This window comes from Uloborus diversus, chromosome 8 (assembly GCF_026930045.1).
Source record: "Uloborus diversus isolate 005 chromosome 8, Udiv.v.3.1, whole genome shotgun sequence".
Lineage (NCBI taxonomy): Eukaryota > Metazoa > Arthropoda > Arachnida > Araneae > Uloboridae > Uloborus > Uloborus diversus.
Window position 1 is genome coordinate 94,045,372 of NC_072738.1, and position 23,297 is coordinate 94,068,668.

The window sequence follows — 23,297 nt, forward strand, 5'->3', positions numbered from 1 at the left end:
ACATTTTTAATTATTTATGCCACGCTAGTATTTAAATAGCAATTCATTAGTAATGAAACGAAATTTTTAAAAATTTGTTAATTGCATTTTTGTGTTTACTTTTTCTTCCTAAATTTTATTTTTAATTTATTGCCTTTTATTAAAAAAATAAGAAAATGGGAAAGAAAACCCAGAGCAGCACCGGATATTATTCATTAATAAATTGAAACCGAAAACATCAAAAAAATTCTAAGCCATAATTTATTTGACAAATGTCCAGATAAAAACTCATTTATTAAAAGCAAATTGGAAACTATTGCAAGCTTAAGTATCAGTTTGAACGGAATTATTCAGATTTTATTTAAGCTTTAGCAATAAAGATTATAAGGTAAAGATAAGAAGATTCCAAATAGAAAAAGCGTAAATTACTTTGCGGAATTATTTTTGTTAAAAGGTACAAGTGAAAGAGAACATTAAAAAATCTAATGAGGAAAAAATGAACACATTATGTCCTCATATTAAATCAATTTCTTTTCATGTCATTACTGTGTGATGATCAAAAGATTAGGATCGCTCGACGGTAATGAGAAAACATTAGTTCCAATTCATTAAAATGAAGACATTTTTGGTTCGAATTGAAATAAAAACGTGATATTATTCGTGTGCTATGAAGATCTGCTATATGTTTTAGATATTGAAAGAAAAAGCAGGGATCATTTTTATCTTTACTTGTAGGGAAAGGGGGGAAAATATGAGCATTAAAATTTCTAGAAATATACACTGTAAAAACGATTTAGAAACGTTCCTGAAAAATAATAGGCAGCTGATGCGCCCAATTTCAATCATTAACATGTCTTACAAAAACCAGGAACGTTTTCTGATAAAAGTCAGTAACCTTTCTGAAATATTAAGAAATCTCCCCAATTAAAACCCGTCGTGAACCTTCTAGAAAAATTAAATAGGTTTAACTTAATTGATTAGAACCTTCCTGATTTACCAAGAAGGCTCCAGAAATATTCGAGCAACCCCGGCCAAGCTACGCGAATATTGCCTGCAATTCCTGCCTCGCAAAGACTGTAGCTGTCCAGTGACTTATTTGCTCCCATTGGAAGCTTAGTCAATCCGGACGGGCCTTTTATAATGTAAATCCGATACACTTAATAAACACGCTCCGTCAATATTAAAAGTGGTAGCAAAAAATATTTTTCACACCAGTGCAAGGTCCGCATTCGTGCATCTTTCAGGAATTCAGGAAACTTTTTTGCGAAGTTACTTGATTTTTTGGGGAAATAGGTGAAAACCTCTGAAATCACGAAACGTTCCACGGAAATAACCAGTAACGTTTCGGAATTTTTTTACAGTGTAATAAACTAGACAAAAAAAAAAAAATCTAAAGTTTCACGAAAGTGCAAAAATTTTTCACCAACCCTTCCTACATAGATTTTTCGCGGAAAACCAATCGAGAGTTTCTGACTGGCTTGCAATGATACGTTTATACTGCCGTCTGCAGGCAAACGGCAGTATCTGAAGAAAGGAGTTTTCGAGATATTTGAAGAAATTTGTGTTCGATACAGGTGCAATACTAACAATAGGGAGGTGTAGGAATTATACGATTTTTTCGCGACTTTTTTCAGCGGAAACCTAATTGGCAAGCTTGTACAATAAAGATAACCTGCAACAGATGACAAAACTGAAAAAAAAAAAAAAAAAATGAAAAATGAAAAATTTGCAGTTATTGCCCTTTAGAGTCATTCCATAGAAATGTCAACCTCAACCTCAGACATTTTTTTTTCCACAAAGCCTTAATTGTGACCTATCATTTCATTCAGCATACTTTATAGTACGTAAATCGAGTAACACTTTGCAAAAAATTCATTCGGTGTTTTTCTTCTGGCTCTAAAATTGCGAGGTTGTAGAAAGGCTTAGCATGTGCAAAAAACATGCGTCTACGTTTTTTTGAGTAATGTAAAATTTTTTGCAAATTTTTAAAAGAGCTATGTTTATTCTAAATAATTAGATGTTGGCCCAATAAAATTGACTGTTATTTTTGCATACATTATAAGATAAGTATTTTAATTAGTTTGGTTATTTCACTGAAAATATTTACGTTACGTTAGTCACGAAAATGTACAATTTTCAGCTTAAAAGCTAAACCAGATGATTAAACCAAACAGCACTTTTTATTTTCGTACATCTGTTTCATATCTACTTAAAAAGTGCAAAATATTTATTTCAGTATCAGTATATATAAAATAATTAGTGTGACTAACGTAACATTTGAACTGTGACTAGCGTAACAGTTTGCATGTGACTAACGTAACATTTTAAAAATGACTGCTAATATTTAAAACTTATTTAATTTAATGTACATTTTCATGACTAACTTTGAATATGTAGGCATTCTATATTGATTAAAAATATAAAGGGTAGAAAATACCAGTAAAATTACATTGTATAGAGCTTCTGTTTACTTAGAAAAATACTTTTTTAAAGGTCTTTATAAAGATACTTCCAATTTAAAGAATTATTAAAAAGGAAAAAAAAGGCGAGTAAAGTAAAATGAGTACTCTGCTGAATGTGCATTCAACACAAGAATCCAAGCTTAAGAATTAAGTTAATAGAAATACAGTCTTAACAAAGGAGAACATCTCTATTTTTTAGAAAATACATGTCCACCTATTATTAAAATGAAGAAATGACTGCTCGTTGGAAAACATTTGAAGATGTTACATGATACAGTGACAATAAGCGCTGCTGCCATAGATTTCAGAAAATGCAAGAATGATCATTTAGAAATTCAAACATTTGCGGTGATACCTGGAAGTAAAATGCATTCTGCAAAAACGTTCGAATATTTTTTTTTCAATATTTCATTTTAATTCAAAAGCATGCACAACACTATTCGTTCGATGAATCAGTAAACCTTAAAAATAATATGCCGTTGAAAAGTACTACGGAGTTTCTTATGACGATAGCTAGTATATCGGCAGAAGACTAGAATTCGGTGAAACTATCAATTTGCATAAAATTAATTTTTTAAAAGAGAGATGTTTAGGATTTAATTAGCTCAAGAATGATGTTATTCAGTTTGTAAAAGCAGGTTTTTTTATTTGTTTATTTTTTTTCGCACATTCAAATTGAGTTAATTGAAATGAATCCTTCCATTCAATTTCTTACACTAATATAGAAAAAAAGTAAAGGAAGAACCATAATGCAACACAAAGAAGATTCCTAAAAAGGGTAAAAGTAACATACGAGCAAGAAATTAATTATAAAAAGTTTTTATCTGCATTCATTGCTTGTTATTCGATGGTTACGTTAGTCACACACAGTTTTTCGTAAAAGTACCATTAAGGGCCAAAAAAGATTCATCTGTAACAAATCTGTAGTACATTTTTAAAAATAGATAGTTTACCTCTTACAAATATATCGGCCAATTTTAAATGCCTGCGTAAGTTTCAGAAAAAATTGCCTCGTTACATAAGCATTGTTTCTCATTGTTGCAAAAATGTTACGTTAGTCACGATGCCTTTTTTGGTGAAAAAACACATGCCAGCACTTATTTTGCTTCAAATTCTTGGTAGAAATGAAAAATAGTCACCTTGTACATTTTAAATCTGCATATTAAACCAAAACACATTAATTTTTACTCCCGGTGTAAGTAAAAAGAGTTTGAAAATCAGCTGCGAATGTTACGTTAGTCACTATGGAATGACCCTTTACCTTTTACATGCTACTGCGTTGTGAGTGCGATGCAATCGTTTTGAAATTTGCGTATATAACAACAGAGCAGTGCGAAACATAAGCTAATAGTGAAGACAAACTATTAATTAAAAAAAAAACTAGGAAAGAAATATGCAAGCAAAACTTATAACCTTTATAAATCTATAATAATTTGGCTTTCAAATAGTGAGCGAGTTTTTCTAATAGGGTGCAGTGGTTCCGGAGATTACCCTCCATATAGTATACATATACTAAGTACGCGCTATGTCTCTATAATATTAGGATAGATCTGTGCATGAGAAAAATGCAGAACAACAAGTCTAAATAATTACTGTTAATGATTTTTTGTCATTTTAAAGTCTTTCTTAATGTACTTCTTCGCATTAACCCCGCTAAGTTTTAAAAAAAATCTACCTATTTAAAATTTTATATTATGCTTAAAAAGCTCTACTCATTGTTCTTTAAATGACAGTCAAAATCTGCTATATCAGTCATATTTTTCCCACGAATACTGACATTACTTAATTTCTAGATCTACTACTTACGCGCGCGAAACGAGTGACCGGGCCAAATCTGAAATGACAATTTTCCCTCGCTTTTCTTGCACGTTTTTAGGGCAAACTAGCTTGATCTGTTTTAGCTCATCTGTTTGCAGGATTTGTTCGCATGCAATAATGAGAGATACTTATTTCACTTGTACATACATGTTTTACATACACTGTTATCGATTTCACTAACAAGGAGAGGTTACGGTCTCGGAAATTCAGATCGGGATGAGATTTGGTAGATTAGTAGTATCCTTTAAGGGTACTCTCAGGGTAAAGTAATAAAGTGCACTATCCATAAAATTCCGAGAAAAAAGCCTTTAAAGATTTGCGCGCAACTTATAAACTAGTAGAGATTGTTCGTAAACAAGCGCCTGGTGGTCATGTGGGCAGCGCTCTGGGGTTCCATGCGTCCGATCCGAGTTCAAATCCACTGCAAGTTTCGTTTTTGTTCATTTATAAAGTGACTGTTACAGCTTTGTGCAATTTGAATTGAAGATAATGCGAAATTTTTGAACACGTAAAGCACTTTAATAGAGAAAATGGAGATAAATTAAATCGATACAAGTTAAAATTTGAATTACAACGGCTACAAAATCACTGTAGAGCTTAATTTATAGATGATTTTTAACAATATAGTTGTTATTTATATACATACACCAGAATTATATTTATCATAAAAACATGGAAAACAAAAACTGTTTTGACATCTCGCACAATTTATAAAAGAAGATTGCTTACAGGAACAACTTCTTTGTAAAAGAGTCGTTGGAACATACATCATTTACATTCAGGAAAATTTCTCTTTTGTCAGAAAGTTTAGAAGTATACCAGGCATCGAATCATTTTATCAAAAATTGGTGATGACAGTTGATGATGGACAATTGATTGTATTTTATGCAGTCTTCACGGGTATTCATTTCTCTATTATTTTCAACGAGATACGCGCAATTTTGTATACGTTTTATTAAATTCTTTACCTGTCTATAAAAATGGAAGCGAGAAATTGAACTTGATATGATTCTGATGCAATCAAATGATTTTCAGTAAGCAAGCTCTCGTAATAAACGACAGCATCTTTTAATCTCTGCTTCAACATTTCACTGTGCAATGAATTTTTATCCATTTTGTTAACAGATTTTATTCGTTTCAGGGTTACTTCAATAACCGACCATTTCGATTCACAATATTTAAAAAACTCAAATCCTTTTTCACGGTATAGAATTTTCCAGTCTTATATACAGCACAGACGATAAATAAATTTAATGATGAAAACAAACATGAACATTGCAGACGATAATTAGATGGAAAATAAAGAGTTGAATATTCAATGTAAAATACAGCAGACGACAAATTTACAAATAACAGAATCAAGGAGCAAAACCATTGCTCGATAAGTGTGGTTAGGGTTTTTAAAATTTGACTACCTGCTTATATGCAATAAAACAACATTCTTCTTACTCATCCACAAAGAAACTGATTATGCATTTATTGCAAAAATCATTTACTTCGTCAAAGTTTATAATATCTAAAAATGTGTAATCACTTGTTTGTGAGAATAGTAAATAGAAATTTAATGTACTATCACACATTAAAAATACATCATATTTTTTAAATTAAGTATTACCTTCAATTCAAACTGCAAAAAGCGGTAATAGTCACTTCATAAAATGAACAAAAAAGAAACTTGCAGTGGATTTGAACTCGGATCGGCCGCATGGAACCCCAGAGCGCTGCCCACATGACCACCGGGCGCTTGTTTACGAACAATCTCTACTAGTTTATAAGTTGCGCGTAAATCTTTAAAGGCTGTTTTCTCGGAATTTTATGGATAGTGCGCTTTATTATTTTACCCTGAGAGTACCCTTAAAGGATACTACTAATCTACCAAATCTCATCTCGATCTGAATTTCCGAGACCGTAACCTCTCCTTGTAAGTTTAAATGTATGATATTGCATGATTGTTTCAAGCTATTGCATACACCAGTACCATTTTTTGCCTATTTTATGGATTATTTGCAAATTCACGTAGCCTCGGTTACACTGCCACCCTACTCTGTAGACAACTGGGAGTTTACTGCATTATTGAAATGTATACGCGTCGAAGATATTAATTAAAACGTACATCATTTTTGAAAATACGTATCCGAACGATTGGAAAATGTGATGCAATGTCATTTGGGCTTGAGTCAGATTTGGTGACGGATGCAAGTATGTTATAAAATTTGACGAGAATCCGCCAAATCCTTCACCAGCTACTTATAAGCACTGCCAATTTGTTCAGCAAACTTTCTACTGAAGTTTGCTAGTGAAGCAAGCAAACAGGAACTGGCTTAGTATAGAATAAAAGTCAGAAATACAGGTGTCATTTCTCGATGTTATCGTCTTAGAAACATTAAGAGAATTTTAAATCATTTTTATAAAACGTTTTTAAAAAACCGTAGAACTTTAAAAGGCACCTCATCTTCCTGCAGATGTGACTATCAAATAATCCACTTAAAGTCACCTATTAACTAATTACGTCAGTCAAGACACAAAAAATATTACACTTATATAGGCTACTTTATAAAAGTGAGATAAAAGGCAATATATAGAAAGGTAAACCTTTACATTTTTTAATGCAACTCTTTTTGCGATATAGACTGATAAAATGGTGGACCAGTGAATGTGAACCAGGTATTAATTTCAGAGCAATTATGGTGATATGTGGAACGGGAATAACAATCGCCGTTGGAGATACAATTTCAGTAATTATCAGAATATTACAGCCTCCGCTGATTCAAATAAATGAATATATTGTGAAATTTAGTATTAAGTATTTAGGAAAAAAAATTTTTTTGGTTTATAGTACTGAATTACGCCACCGGCGAGAAAAGGTTACTCGCACTTTTTTAAAAATTACTTCTAAATATAACATACATTTAATAAGTTTTAAAAGCACTTCAAATAGTAGCTTCTGACATGCTAAAAAGAAAAATTGAACCAAAATTTACGCTTTTGTTCATTGAGATTTCATTTGAATCAGCTGATGCTGTGATATTCGGATAACGGCAGCAATTGTATCCCTAACGCTCATTGTTATTCTAATTCCACATAGCACCGTAATTGCTCTGTAACTAATACCTGACCCACATTCAAGAGGTATATTGCCACGTATAGTAACAATTTATATAAGTACTGCATTACAAATCAGACAGCAGGGTGCCTGAGTCAATCAATATCATCCCTATGTGAACGTTATAGTAGTGCTATTGTCACCCATTCCGAATGTTATCACAAAGGTAGCTCTAGCTGAATCTAGACGTCTCATGACTTAGCCACAATTCCGGGAGTCAATATCAAACTCCAGTCACATATTCCTAGATTAAAGCACTATAAAACTCATTATGTTTCTCAGCAGTCTGTGTTACATTCCGATCGCAAACACAGACGTATTCATTGTTTGGATTTGCAATATGTGGAAGTAGTTTCATAACAATAAGTACAAGCAGCCTGTGTTAGTAGGTGCTGTGGTTTCTATTATAAGGTAACTATTAGGAAAGGCAAATATTCAGTATGTGGTTAGTTTATTTAGATAATTGTGAAAGGGTTACAATTCAGGATAAAATTTACACGTCCGGATTTTTGATAATAAAATTATGTACCTGTGTGTGGCAATACTGTCTATAACACTAAACCTGTCTAAAACGATATTTTCCTTGGTCCCAGCAAAATGTCAGCAGAAATAATCAAGCTGTGTATAACAGTATTTTTTTTTTTTTTTGGTCCCAACGGTTTCGTTGCAGACAGGTTTCATTATATTCTGGATTCAATATTATTGCGTTTCACTGTTATTATTAATAAAATGACGACCTCAAAAATAAAAAATCAGGACACGGCTTCAAAAGTCGGGATGGATAGCCGTAATAGATTCCCGCTTTCAAATTCAAATTTTTCTTCGATGAAATAATAAATCAAACAGCGGAAAAAGGAGCGCAACAGCTCATGAGGAACAAGGTCTACTGTGCACATCTCAGTTTTTCTGACAAAGAACTCTGGGGGCAAGGCAGATGTTCCAGTTAGATGGTTAGCCGAACGAGGACACCCCGGGGTTTAGTTCACAAGTACGCTAGGTACTCATTTTATCTACCCACTGATGGAATGCGCGGCTGAGTTAACAGTGCCCTACATGGAACTCGAGCTCGGGATCTGTGGCGTGGATGTACGAAGCGTTACTAATGAGCCCCTGGAACTTCAATAACACAATAAAGTATTATTAACATAAAAATAATGTAAAACACATAATAAGTAAGTCAATTCTTCCTTCCTTAAACACGTGAATCATTCAACATTATTATTTTTTCGATACCTTGTTATATTGAATTTAGAAAAATGGATTAGCAAAGTCCCTTTTTTTAAATAAAAGGAGGCAGTTGGCAACTTCTCCCCCCCCCCCGCACAAGCCGCCTATGCACCCACATTTTCCTACTACAACACTTTTTTTCATTTTATTTTCCATTCCTCGGTTACTAAATGACTCATTTTTTACTTGATTTACTTTTAGCAAAATGTTTGTAAAGCATTACGTTCAGCAATATCTTTATGTTCATTTTTGTTTTTTTTTTACTTACTGAAAAATTGACAAAGAAGAAAGATTGGCATATTTTTAGCACATATAACTACTTGTTTTCATCGGAGCTTATCAGACTTATTTTCATAAAGCAACTGTACAAATAACGCGTTAGATGTCTCTTTAAAATAGAAAATTCTAAAATTTTGAAATGGAAAATTGCACTGGTATTTTAAGAAAATAAATAGAGTAGAAATTATTTTCATTCATCGCGAACACTACATTTGGAAACATATGTGTTTAATGAATTGATTAAGCTATACATGGATATGAAAAACGATACAGAATCTATTGCAGCATTTTAAAATACAAAATAGAGGTTTTTCAAAACCTGTTTTTTTTTCGTACTGTTTTGCATGAATAGTTTTGAACGTATTCTCAAGTTGAAGGTTTGCAAACAAAGTTATAGCTCCAAATTGCTGTATCAAAAGCAATAATAATGTCTCTTATCTCGCCCTCCTTGTCAAGACCCTTCTTCCCCCCCGTCTATCCTTGTTAAGAGGAGTTTAGTAGTAATGCAAGAAGAATATTAATCAGTTTGAATCGATTTAAGCAATCGCAGATTCGATCAAATTGTTTCCTTTAAGCGCTAGTAAGATCTTTTGTATTCAGTGAAACTTTCTTCTCAGACTTCTAATTACCAATACAAAGAAAATAATCATACTATTACAATAACGAATGTTAGTAAAATATCATGTAAAAGAGTATTGATAGAACAAGAAATATATCGATAGATATTACCAATACTAAACTTAATGTCTGCATCTGTACGTTGATGAGGATTTGAAAGGACACCCAAACCTGTTTTTGCGCGGTACATAGGGACCGCATAAAATAACGCATAAAAAGTAGCTCAAATTAACACTATTAAACACTCGTTTTAAGATATGTTTGTCAATTGAGTCCCAACTTATGTAAAACTTCCATACACCGCAAAAAAAAAGGCACAAAAAAAATCGTATAATCGTACAAAAACAGGTTTGGATGTACCGTATAATCTAGATCTGTTGATATTTTTAAGGAATAGCTGGAGTTATTAAAAAAAAAAAATACTAAGGTCAATTCTGTTCCTTAGAGCTAGTAGGACTTAAGTCCAAGATTGCGATTTTCTGTTTACTAGTGCATTGTATGTAGAAGATTATTCCGCATGAGGCCATGTTTACTTAATTCTCTAAAACACATCCTTTTCAATATTTTACAAGGGTTAAAAGAGCGCGCGTCCCATTCTTTGCATGCTCCAGAAAAAAGTTTTTCCTCTCTACTACAAAGTTATCATAATGTGACTTACGTTCCTTTGGCTCTGAGAACAGAATTTTTTGTCTTCTTTCTTTAGGTAAGTGCGTCCACATGTACCTTTTTCATTCATCAAATCGTTTAATCTGTTTTGCATCAAACAAAGTATCTTTATGTGATCCCTCCATAAAATTTTTTCCTGGTAGTCTTTTTTATCGACTGCGCATTTTAGATCACAATCTTCATTTTTATCCAAGAATGCTCCCTCCTGACCACCTGTGAGTAAAGAAAGCGCGACGCCTCAGTTGTGAGAAGCGCTCCCGAGCACAGCACCAACCCATTCAGGAATCACGTATGACATCTTCCTAAAATCCCAGATCACGTAGTTTAAGATTAGACTTAACACGTGTTCTACTGCATTCACTTAGTATTCAAATGCTTATAACTGAACATCTAATTTATGTAGATTAAAAATCCAAAAAGTTACATAATCTTTTTTTTAAAAAATGGGGCTGTTCAATGAGATCATTTTGAGAAAAAGTGAATTTCGGTCAAAAACTGCTTTTCCAACCTAGTCGGATATTTTCAGTAAGTTACAGCCCTATAGCTAGGGCTAATGCAGAAATACATGAAATACACCGCCAGCTCAAGGTTACTTTAATCTTTCTTGCATCAAACAAAGTATCTTTATGTGATCATTCCATGAACTTTTTTACAGGTAGTTGTTTTTACCCATTGCGCATTTCATCACCATCTTCATTTTTATCCAAGACTCTTGACTAGCTGTGATTAACGAAAGCGCGACGCCTTAGTCGTGAGAAGCGCTCCCAAGCACAACTCCAACCCATTCAGGAATCACTTCGCGTATGCCATCTTCCCAAGACACCAGATCAAGTAGTTTAAGATTAGACTTAACACGTGTTCTACTGCATTCACTTAGTATTCAAAAGTTTATAACTGAAATTCTAATTCACGTAGATTAAAAATCCGAAAAGTTGCATAATCTTAAGAAAAATGGGTCTGTGCAATGAGATCATTTTGAGAAAAAGTGAATTTTGGTCGAAAACCGCTTTTTCAACCAAGTCGGATACATTAATCTATCTTGCATCAAACAAAGTATCTTTATGTGATTCTTCTATTAACTTTTTTGCAGGCAGTAGTTTTCACCCATTGCGCATTTTAGATCACCATCTTCATTTTTATCCAAGAATTCTCCCTCCTGACTAGCTGTGATTAACGAAAGCGCGACGCCTTAGTCGTGAGAAGCGCTCCCAAGCACAACTCCAACCCATTCAGGAATCACTTCGCGTATGACATCTTCCCAAGACACCAGATCACGTAGTTTAAGATTAGACTTAACACGTGTTCTACTGCATTCACTTAGTATTCAAAAGTTTATAACTGAAATTCTAATTCACGTAGATTAAAAATCCGAAAAGTTGCATAATCTTAAGAAAAATGGGTCTGTGCAATGAGATCATTTTGAGAAAAAAGTGAATTTTGGTCGAAAACCGCTTTTTCAACCAAGTCGGATACATTAATCTATCTTGCATCAAACAAAGTATCTTTATGTGATTCTTCCATTAACTTTTTTGCAGGCAGTAGTTTTCACCCATTGCGCATTTTAGATCACCATCTTCATTTTTATCCAAGAATTCTCCCTCCTGACTAGCTGTGATTAACGAAAGCGCGACGCCTTAGTCGTGAGAAGCGCTCCCAAGCACAACTCCTACCCATTCAGGAATCACTTCGCGTATGACATCTTCCCAAGACACCAGATCACGTAGTTTAAGATTAGACTTAACACGTGTTCTACAGCATTCACTTAGTATTCAAAAGTTTATAACTGAAATTCTAATTCACGTAGATTAAAAATCCGAAAAGTTGCATAATCTTAAGAAAAATGGGTCTGTGCAATGAGATCATTTTGAGAAAAAAGTGAATTTTGGTCGAAAACCGCTTTTTCAACCAAGTCGGATACATTAATCTATCTTGCATCAAACAAAGTATCTTTATGTGATTCTTCCATTAACTTTTTTGCAGGCAGTAGTTTTCACCCATTGCGCATTTTAGATCACCATCTTCATTTTTATCCAAGAATTCTCCCTCCTGACTAGCTGTGATTAACGAAAGCACGACGCCTTAGTCGTGAGAAGCGCTCCCAAGCACAACTCCAACCCATTCAGGAATCACTTCGCGTATGACATCTTCCCAAGACACCAGATCACGTAGTTTAAGATTAGACTTAACACGTGTTCTACTGCATTCACTTAGTATTCAAAAGTTTATAACTGAAATTCTAATTCACGTAGATTAAAAATCCGAAAAGTTGCATAATCTTAAGAAAAATGGGTCTGTGCAATGAGATCATTTTGAGAAAAAAGTGAATTTTGGTCGAAAACCGCTTTTTCAACCAAGTCGGATACATTAATCTATCTTGCATCAAACAAAGTATCTTTATGTGATTCTTCCATTAACTTTTTTGCAGGCAGTAGTTTTCACCCATTGCGCATTTTAGATCACCATCTTCATTTTTATCCAAGAATTCTCCCTCCTGACTAGCTGTGATTAACGAAAGCGCGACGCCTTAGTCGTGAGAAGCGCTCCCAAGCACAACTCCAACCCATTCAGGAATCACTTCGCGTATGACATCTTCCCAAGATCCCAGATCACGTAGTTTTAATAGAGTTATGCGTGAAAAATTAATGTCCCTCCACATTCTTAAACATATCAAAAATCGCTCCATGATTCCTCATATTTCCCTCTCTGCCAAGGTGGATGGGTTTAGTGCGTGACAATAACCCTCCGTGTTAAAAGCTGGAATGGGGGGCGGGGCGGGAAAAAAAAGGCGTGGCTTAACATATTACTTACCTAGTACAGTCACGCGAGCTGCAGCTCGTATAGGATGATTCTTATGGGTTGGCCCCACCTGTGAAAAGAAAAAGAATAGGAGATCAAGATTCTTTCAATTAGTATTTCTTCAGCAGTGAAAGCTATACATTACATCTATTTTAAATTCTGAGTAACTTGAGTGATTAATGGTAAACAACTAGGTTGATAAGTGGTATGGAATACGTTACGAATAAATGCGAGGAATAAGTAAGCAAGAGTTAAGTTTAATGTTTTGTGCGGTGTATTTTGAGAATATTTAACTAATTTGGGAACGGAATTTGTATTTCAACTCTTCATTTATGTGCAAAAAGCGTGTTTATTTTTGTTAGTTAGGCAAATTTGGAAATTGTGTTAAGAAACATGAGTAATTTTTAGATGTGGTTGTTTTAACTAAAATAATTGCAGCGCACAAGAATAATGTAAAAATAGAAAATTACCGTTTAGGAGTATTATTATATTCGTACTAGTTTAAATTGTAATGTTAACGAAATTAAAGGTATTTAGAATAAATTACAACACAAATTGAGCATTCTAACTAGTAAACAAGAACAAAAAAATCTCAATAAAAACCTAGATTTCTTTCTTAAATTGTGAAGTAACTTACAAGGATAATAAATTAAAAGTAATTGCATTTAAATTTGCAAACATTAAAAGATTTTTTTTCCTCATTTTTCTGAAATTTTTCGTCACAAACTTATACGTTGGAGGGGGGGGGGAGGTTAGAACAAGTGCAACAAGATTTCAAAAAGGAGTAGGGGCGTAAAAGCAATAAATAATCACACAGATTTGGAAAGTAGAGTTGCTTTCTTTAGACGTCCTGTTGATTTTGACAGAACAGAAGATTTCTTTTTTTACTTTTTAGGGTTACTGAATGAAAACAATACTTTGTCTTTTTGAAAATATATTAAAAGAAGTTTTTATACTGTTCTCAGTACCATGAAGGAAAACGTGTTGCCGAATTGCATTAATACCCAATTTGAAAGAAATGTGGTATGTCCTTAAATATGCGAGACTGCTACAATTGCGAGTAGCTGCCTGGAGGCAAGGCTTGTGAATATGCTTAACCCTACTTAAGTGTGAATTATAGATTGGAATAAAGCTCTGTGCATCGATGGAACACCTAAAATTATTGAACCCGTGTTTTTATTTAATCTTCAACAGACACCTAGCGGTGGGTGAAATTAATCCCTAAATAGAGGATGCGGAGAAAATTCCCGCAATTTTATTACATATTTCAATAGGCTGTAAATAACCCATAATTCAACAAATCAACAAGTTAAAGCAATAAAAACTCTTTATTGAAACAATACTAATAACATTAAACAAAAAAGTTATAACAATTGTTTAAAATTGGCTCCTTGGGCTTCAATACATTTACGGAGCCGCAGTCTGAAATTGCCGACGATGCTCGCGCACGCATGAATCGTTTTTACAGTGAATATTTGCAATATTTTTAATTCAAATTAAAAAGTGTAAATCATAAAAAAGGCTTTTTTTAACAATGCAATTGAGCCTTTTTTCCAAACTCCCACTTAATTTTTTTTTTGTTGGAATAAAACATTTTTCTAGAACAGAAATAAGGGTGTTTATATCTTGCATTCTTTAAATATCTTCATTCAATAAAACAAGTTGAAAACTTCGTGACAGTTCAATTTGAGCTAGTGTAGACATTTCTACACACGGAATGTATTAAAAAATGAAATAGATCTTGTTGAAATTTAACGTCTGTTATTTTTCTTCTTTGATGTTTGAAAATTTTTCTCAAACTAACAATATCCCCAAGCGATGCTTAAAGCCACCAAGAAATATGGCGCAATAAAAATTTTGATAAAACTGTCAACTCTAAGCGCTTCATTCCAGAACAATGCTATAATACTCAAACTTATAATCCGATTGGGAATACGGTTGAACATATACTGTTTCGAAAAGGAAAAATATTTCACATTTCCCTACATCGTTCTTTACGCTATATATTCAAGTATTATTATGAAACGGAAAATAAAGTTTAATTTTAAAGCATCCATAAATCTCTTTCGAATTCCTCAACTATTGTTTGTGTAGTTCCGAAACATTGCGTTATGGTAAGTCTTATTTTATTCCATTGCTTATTCTGTAAAAGTTATGTAGTATTCTGAAAGTTCCCAGCACACCTTTTCGAACTTACACTGTAAAAATAATTCAGAAACGTTCCTGAAAAATGATGGGCAGCTGATGATGCCGATTTCTGCCAGTAACATGTCTTACAAGAAACAGAAATATTTTCCGCTAAAATTCAGTAACCTACCTAAAATTATCCTAGAAGCCTCCTGAAAAATTCAGAAATCTTCCTGTTTAAAGAGAGTCGTGACGCTGAAACTTTCGCAATATACTTAGATAGGTATATTATAACAGCTGTGTACCTTCTTGATTTTACAAGAAAGCTCCAAAAGCAGTATTGCTAACATTGCCAAAGCTAAGACGGAATATGATACCTTTCTGTAATTTCTCTCAAATGTTTTATTAGTACGGAAAAAATATTTTTGAATTGAATTATACCTTTTCTGAGGAAATTTTGCTGGAACCATAAGATTTTTTGAGAAAAGTCATATGCTGCAGTAAATAATTTATTGCTCGCAATAACGTTACTGTTGTGCATTGATCTTTTATTTGTTGCTAACATGTGTATTTGAATAGCTAAATAGAAAAATGGTACCCGTCCGGCGTCCACGTCCCAGGTAGACCTCTCGCCTGTACAGTATATTATACAAAACCAGTAATTCTTTTAAGAGTTAGTTTTAATTAAAATTCACAAAACAATTGACAATTGTTAATTGTAGTGAAAACAAATAACAATTAATTAACTATTAATTGTAGTAAACTACAATTAACAATTAATTAATTGTTATCTGTAATGAACTACAATTAACAATTAATTAATTGTTAACTGTAATTTCCCACAATTACAATTGATCAATTTTTAGTTGTTGTGGTTACGTTTACCAATTAATCAATTGTTAATCTTTAATTGCCCATGCAATTAAAATTTGCTCAACTCTGCTCTATAGGTAATTCTGGGAGAAATTTACCACCATGTGAGATGAATAAGTCAAAAATTTCATTATTGCGCCTCTCAATAGATGAAACCACTATTTCAGTCATGGGCCGAAAAACATTTTGTATGATATGCTGCTGTTTGCTTCTCAAAATACAAAATATCTTTTAGCTAAAAAGCATTGTTTCTTTCTGTAAGTCGAATATTTGCTTTTTACGTGATTTTAAGTATACAATCTAAGCTGTTGTATTACATGTAATCTAACTGCTTTTGATGCTGTAATGTCTGAGCACATGTCGTCTTCCTAAAAACCTAAAATTTCGACGTAAAATCTACAGTAAAAAGTTAGGGGGGATTGTACTTCTCACCCAGACAATAGGACAAGATGGACCACGTTAAGACGGGAAAGATGGATCACGTCTATACAGAAGAGATGTAACTTGCATACAACCTTGAGTTTTTTTGAATATTGATTTTCAAAGTACTGAATTAATAATACTAAAGGATGGTATTTTATTGTTTTTAGAATAGGTTAACTACTTATATTAGAAAAAGTTCGTAAGCACGCCGGGAATTGACTCTAGCCAATTTGAAAAATGCTGTTTAAGACGTTGAAGAAAGGAATATGGGTGTTCGAAGGCTTACTTAAGGAATATTATCTTTTTGAAAATCTTCTTTGTATCTTTAATATAGATGAAACTGTTTTACAGTTGAATAATAAGTCCGGCAAAGTAGTGATCATCAATAAATCTAAAAATGTGGTACTCATTATACTTGGATTAAAAGGAGAAACTATTTCATTTTTAGCATGTTGTAATGGAAAGGAAATATTTTCCCTTTCTTATTGTAGTTTCAAAGGGAAAAAAAAAGATGAGTTGCTAGAAGAAATCCCTCCTAGAGATCAAATTAAAATGTTGCCGCAGTCTGTTTACGTAAATTCAGATAGTTTTTAGAACTGCATAAAAAATGTAATGAAAATTAACATTTATAAATATAATAAATGTGTAATTATTTAATAATTTTACTGTAGTCCGTCTTTCCCATTCAAATGGTTCATCTGGCCTGGGCTACTTCGGATGAGATGGACAGAAAAGCAAAAATTTCAAAAAATCATAACTGAAATTCCTTTAAAGATATGACCTTCTACATTACGATTTTTGTAAGAGATATCATACACTATATGCACATACAATTGAAGTTAAATATATGTAAATGTACCGCTTTTAAAGAACAAAGAAAAAACGTGATCCGTTTTTCCCGGAGTTACCCAAGACAGGGAATGGAGTTAACAGTTTGGAAACAATTTTAGACGAAAACAGTTATCCTGCAATTGTAATGTTAAAAGATGTTTCTTGCCATCAAGAATGCTGGTATACCCAAAGGGATATTTAAGGGGCTGTACTTCCAAAATCTTCTTTTCACTTTCATTTCTCAAAAGGTTTTCCATAAAACGAATTTGTAACATACAAGTCGTCAATTAACCATTTCCAACAAGTCTAGTGGACCGATTAACGATTCAGGATCTCATAACACTAAGTTAAGTAAATAACTAAGCTAAGTTGGGGTAAGTGCGATCTTGGGGCAAGTGCGACTTAGGTTAAAAATCAGAAACCGGGAATATCTGCAAGGCTGCTACCATCTTGGTAGCTTGGTAAACGTTATTACTTTGCACTGCGTGCGTTAGATCGCACTATTTGAATGGTAACTCTACTCCCTCCCTCGTTTTCTAACTTTTCTCATTCCCACTACAGTGCAATGTTGTTATTGTTCGAGAAATCATCGTTTCACTGTAAAAAAATTTCGAAACGTTACTGGTTATTTCCGTGGAACGTTTCGGGATTTCAGAGGTTTTCACCTATTTCCCCAAAAAATCAAGTATCTTCGCAAAAAAGTTTCCTGAATTCCTAAAAGATGCACGAATGCAGACCTTGCACTGGTGTGAAAAATATTTTTTGCTACCAGTTTAAATATTGACGGAGCGTGTTTATTAAGTGTATCGGCTTTAGATTGTTTATGGCCCGTCCGGATTGACTAAGCTTCCAACGGGAGCACATAAGTCACTAGATAGCTACAGCTTTGCGAGCCAGGAATTGCAGGCAAGGAATATGCTTGGTTCCTGCTTTGCAATTTTCGCGTAGCTTGGCCGTGGGTGCTCTAATATTTCTGGAGCTTTCTTGGTGAATCAGGAAGGTTCTAATCTAATAACTTAAAGCTATTTAATTTGTCTAGAAGGTTCACGACTGGCTTTAATAGGGGAGATTTCTTAATATTTCAGAAAGGTTACTGAATGTTATCGGAAAACGTTCCTGGTTTTTGTAAGATATGTTACTGGCTGAAATTGGGCACATCAGCTGCCTATTATTTTCCAGGAACGTTTCTGAATCGTTGTTACAGTGTTCTTCTGTTGTTGTTCTCACTTTTTCGTGCTTCCAAAACGTAAGTACAACTATTTCATGTCTACTTTTCTTATTTTTAAAGCTGAAATTTATTATTTTTTACTTTAAAATCAATTAATTTTAGGGCTGCACTTGCCCCAGAAAATTATACGACTGGGAAAGTGCGGCCCGAAAAAAAGGGGCAAGTGCAACCTCGCATTTTTTGGGGCTGCACTTTCCCATTATTCTGGCTATTTCTTCTTTCCCATTATCTGTTCTTTTATGACAGATATAATTTGCTTGCAACGATTTAATGAAGCAGTGTAATTAATTTTTAATCCCTGTATCTTTGTCTAACTAACAATAAGTGTCACTAGTCTATATTGCTCCAATTGTTTTTTTTTAATATTTTTAGTAAAAATGGTGCGGAATTACAAAAGAATAACGTCAAAGGCTGGCTCCTACAGTCGGGAGGAACTTTCTGCTGCTTTAGAAGCGATACGTTCAGGTACCCTTACATGTAAAGGTGCTAGCCGGTATTTCAAAATACCGCGGGCAACATTACAGGATCATCTAAAAGCTCGGCGTGGAGTGAAGTCCAAAACGATGGGCCGGCCACCTGCAATATCTTTTGCAATAGAACACATGATTGCCGGCAATCTGAGGCACAATATAATCAGAAATGGATTCCATAAGGCTGGTATTTTCCCATTCAACTCCCCAGTAATTCCTGAGGATAACTACGATCCTTTGGCCTTGAGAAGATGGAAAGAAGCCAGAACACAGAAGAACTCAGCGCCAGCACCAGATAACGAAAACTCTGATCAAATTAGAAATTTAAACATATCGTCGCAATCTGCAGCTCTACAACCTCAGACAAGTGTTTCTAATAATACTCCATCAACATCAAGCCATATCACGTCATTTGAGGAACTGCTTCTTGACACAATTAAGTGTCATTCATCAGCCGGCTCAAACAAAAGGCGCAAACAAATTGCAATGGGAGCTGAAGTTATCACTAGTGATGAAATTGTGGAAAGAACGAAAGTCAAAGGTAAAGAAGGATGCAAAAAAAAAAAATAATAATAATAATAAATTAAAAAAATAAATAAATAAATAAAAAAATACGAACATCCGAAAGAAATTATTCGAGGAGGAAGAAAGTGACGATAATGAAAATATGAGTTTAAGGGAAGATTCACATGCTGAAATGACAGTCAAAGAACCCACGATTGCCACAGAGCAAAAACAGCAAGAAGATATCATTCGGTGGGGAAGGCATCCAACGGAGAGAAAGATAGGCGACTGGGTTCTTGTGAAATTTTCTACAAAAAAGAAGACTAAACATTTTGTAGGACAAATTACTAATATAAATGATAATAATTACCTGAAATTAAATTTTTAAAGTTAAAAACGGCTGGAAATTATAACACTGTGTTCAGACGTTAGCGAGATCTAAGACGACGCATTGTATCAATCCTTCCAAATCCCTCTTCAGCTCGTGGAGGAAATTTGATATTCCGAGTAACGTTTTCAGAATATAATATAAATTGAATTGTTAATTACTATACTAAGTACACTATATGACGTAATCACTAATTACTATACTAAGTATACTTATACAAAAAAATATGTTCAAGTTCGCCAAAGATATGTTACCTTTTGTCAGTTGTATAGTTACCTTTTGTATTATTAAGTTAATATTTTATAAAATCGTTGATATTCAAGTTTTAAAGATTATTCCTTGCACTGTAAAAAAATTCCGAAACGTTACTGGTTACTTCTGTGGTACGTTTCGTGATTTCAGAGGTTTTCACCTATTTCCCCAAAAAAACAAGTATCTTCGCAAAAAAGTTTCCTGAATTCCTAAAAGATGCACGAATGCAGACCTTGCACTGGTGTGAAAAATATTTTTTGCTACCAGTTTAAATATTGAAGGAGCGTGTTTATTAAGTGTATCGGCTTTAGAATGTTTATGGCCCGTCCGGATTGACTAAGCTTCCAATGGGAGCAAATAAGTCACTATATAGCTACAGCTTTGCGAGGCTGGAATTGCAGGCAAGGAGTATGCTTGGTTCTTGCTTGCATTTTTCGCGTGGCCGTGGTTGCTCTAATACCTCTGGAGCTTTCTTGGTAAGTCAGGAAGGTTCTAATCGAATAAATTAAACCTATTTAATTTTTCCAGAAGGTTTACGACTGGCTTTAATAGGAGAGATTTCTTAATATTTCAGAAAGGTTACTGACTTTTATCAGAAAACGTTCCTGGTTTTTGTAAGATATGTTACTGGTAGAAATTGGGCATATCAGCTGCCTATTATTTTCCAGGAACGTTTCTGAATCGTTTTTACAGTGTGATATTCAAGTTTTGTTTTTGTTTTTTTTAAAGCTTATTAGCACAATAAAAGTTATCTTTCATGTACCTTATTTAATTTAAAATAAAAACTTCATAATTTTGTTTAATAATCCATTGTTCCTTGAACGTTCTTCATTTTACATTGACAGGTTTCGTTAGGAAAAATATAATAACTTCCCAATGAATAGGTGAAAATAAAACTAAAAAAATCGTTTTTAATCAGGAAAAAATACTCTATTGATTGCACTTGCCCGTTATTTTTCAAACGGTTTTAAAAAAAAAATTCAGATAGGTGATGCTCTTGCCCCACTTTTATTGAGAAAGTGCGGCCCTAGAGCACAATAGTTTAAATATTTTTTTCAGCTTTTTTACCTGCAATGATTTTAACAGGCACATGTCTTGGGAACAAACTAAAGCAGATAACATACGAAATAAAAATTAAAAAAAATGTATCAAGTCTTGTAATGTCTATGCCTTAGTAAAGTCGAACTGTACAATTTAAGGGCTGCACTTCCCCCAACTCACCTTATGTCATTCGGTGGAGTGAACTTCGAAATAAGAAACGTTTATCCTATGAGTATAGGTGCTGAATGTAAAGTTTTGTCTGTACAAAATTGTTAATTGTTTTGATACATTCTTAGTATTTCTGTTCAATACTAGAAATGTAATAAACGTAAGCTTTTTAATAAAGTAAAACAAGTATGTTGCTTTGGTGAATATCACTTTGCGTCATAATCTCAAGGATTTTTTTTTGTAATCGTCTAAAATACTGTTCCACATTGGTGTTTGCAGACGAAACATGTGTGCGAAACAATTTAGCAATTTTGTGCTTTAACAACATTGGTTTTATCTTTTAAGGTGTTCTCAAACACAAAAATCGTAAAATTTTGCAATTTTTTTAACCAATTAAAAATCTTCTCAGTTTTTCTTCTGCTTAAAAGAACATTTGAATCTTGTTTCTATCTTAATTACAACGAAAGATATAATTTTTTTGTTGCGTGCATTAGCTAATATTATACTTAACTTTCAAACTTTTAACGCGTTTTTCTCCATGATGCAATTTTTCCCCTTTTTTTCTTTTTGCATTCAAACTCTTATAAGTAAAAAATTATGGTGAAGTAATGAAATTTGGAGCATATTTTTTTCAAATACTTTAACTTTTATTCGGCAAATTTGAAAAAAAAAAGTTTACTACTGAAAAAAATGTAATAAAAAAAATGGCTTTTAGAAAATTTTCTTCATGTATTTTCTTTTTTTTTTATTAATATTTTTTAAACCACCGAATAAAAATTAAAGCTCAGATATTTAAGCATATATATATATATATATATATATATATATATATATATATATATATATATATATATATATATATATATATATATATATATATATAATATAAAATTGACGAAAACTATACTTTGAGTTTTAGTAATTCAAAGCAACACCATTTTTCACAAAAATAAATTAAATTTAAATTGTTTTAAAAATATTTATGTTATGATTTTGCTTATTATATAGATGGTGAATAACTGAAAAAAATTCAAAGCTCTAAACGTTTTCTAATCTTTTTTTTTTTTAAATTTGTCCCGGACCCCCTTAAAGTAAACTTTTGAAGTACAGTTAAACCCGCTTAATGAAAGAGCCATTTTGCCACGGAAAAAATATTCTAATTAGCGGGATATTCCATTAACCGGGATAAAAACAACACATTACATTGATTTGGTACATTGAAAATGTATTATATTGAGCGGTATATTCTTTTAACCGATTTTCTAATAAGCTGGCTCGACTGTAGTTAATACCAAAATGTATTAAATACAACCTCACTTTGGTATTAAATACAACCTTTGCACTTTTGAATTCTCTCAGAACGCCTTCTACCCCTTTAAAGAGCTGTTTCTGATACTGAAATTCTATGTGATTCCGAATCGTCAATGTGTACCTTACACCTCTTGCCAAATTATTCTATAGTTGTTGGATACCTTTGGTAAAGTGAGGATAGTTAACGAAAACGAGGTTTATTAAATATGTTGACCTGTTACAAGTCAAAAGTTGTACAAATCTGAAATAAAAAAAAATAATAATACCATTTTTTCATGATTTATTAACGACTAAAATAGGTAGTAGAAAGGAAATCGCGTTAGTAGGCGATACATGTATGAAACTGAAAAGAAGTGTTTTAGCTATTGGTAATGAATTAACACTAGAACGCCGGAACGTTTACTTCCCCTAGAACAACGACTGGTGTCATTTGGTTACTGGTCAAAACTAAGTGAGATATTTGAACAAAATAAATACAATTTTCGTTTTAATATCTTTTTAATATATGAATAGTAATAAAATAATAAAATGACATCCAGTTTATTGATAGATGAATTATTATATCTATAGGAAAAAAAATGATTATGCAGAATATATTTCAGAAAAACTTAATGTACATTAAACACAGAGAGAATTTATATGTTTGGTGCATTTTCCACATACTCCTCATTCAACTTTTTTACAGTTCAAACATACTTTGGTCGCCACATTTCCATTACATTTTTTATCTGAC

At 33.0% G+C, this 23,297-nt stretch overlaps 1 protein-coding gene across 1 annotated transcript in view; it reads right to left on the reverse strand.

The window, feature by feature from the left end:
• LOC129228493 (nephrin-like) overlaps positions 1-23,297 on the reverse strand; it is a 263,244-nt gene that overhangs the window by 220,113 nt on the left and 19,834 nt on the right. Inside the window, exon 4 of the mRNA XM_054863174.1 lies at positions 12,961-13,018. Within this exon, the coding sequence (XP_054719149.1) occupies positions 12,961-13,018 (58 nt within the window). The remainder of the gene's footprint in view (positions 1-12,960; positions 13,019-23,297) is intronic.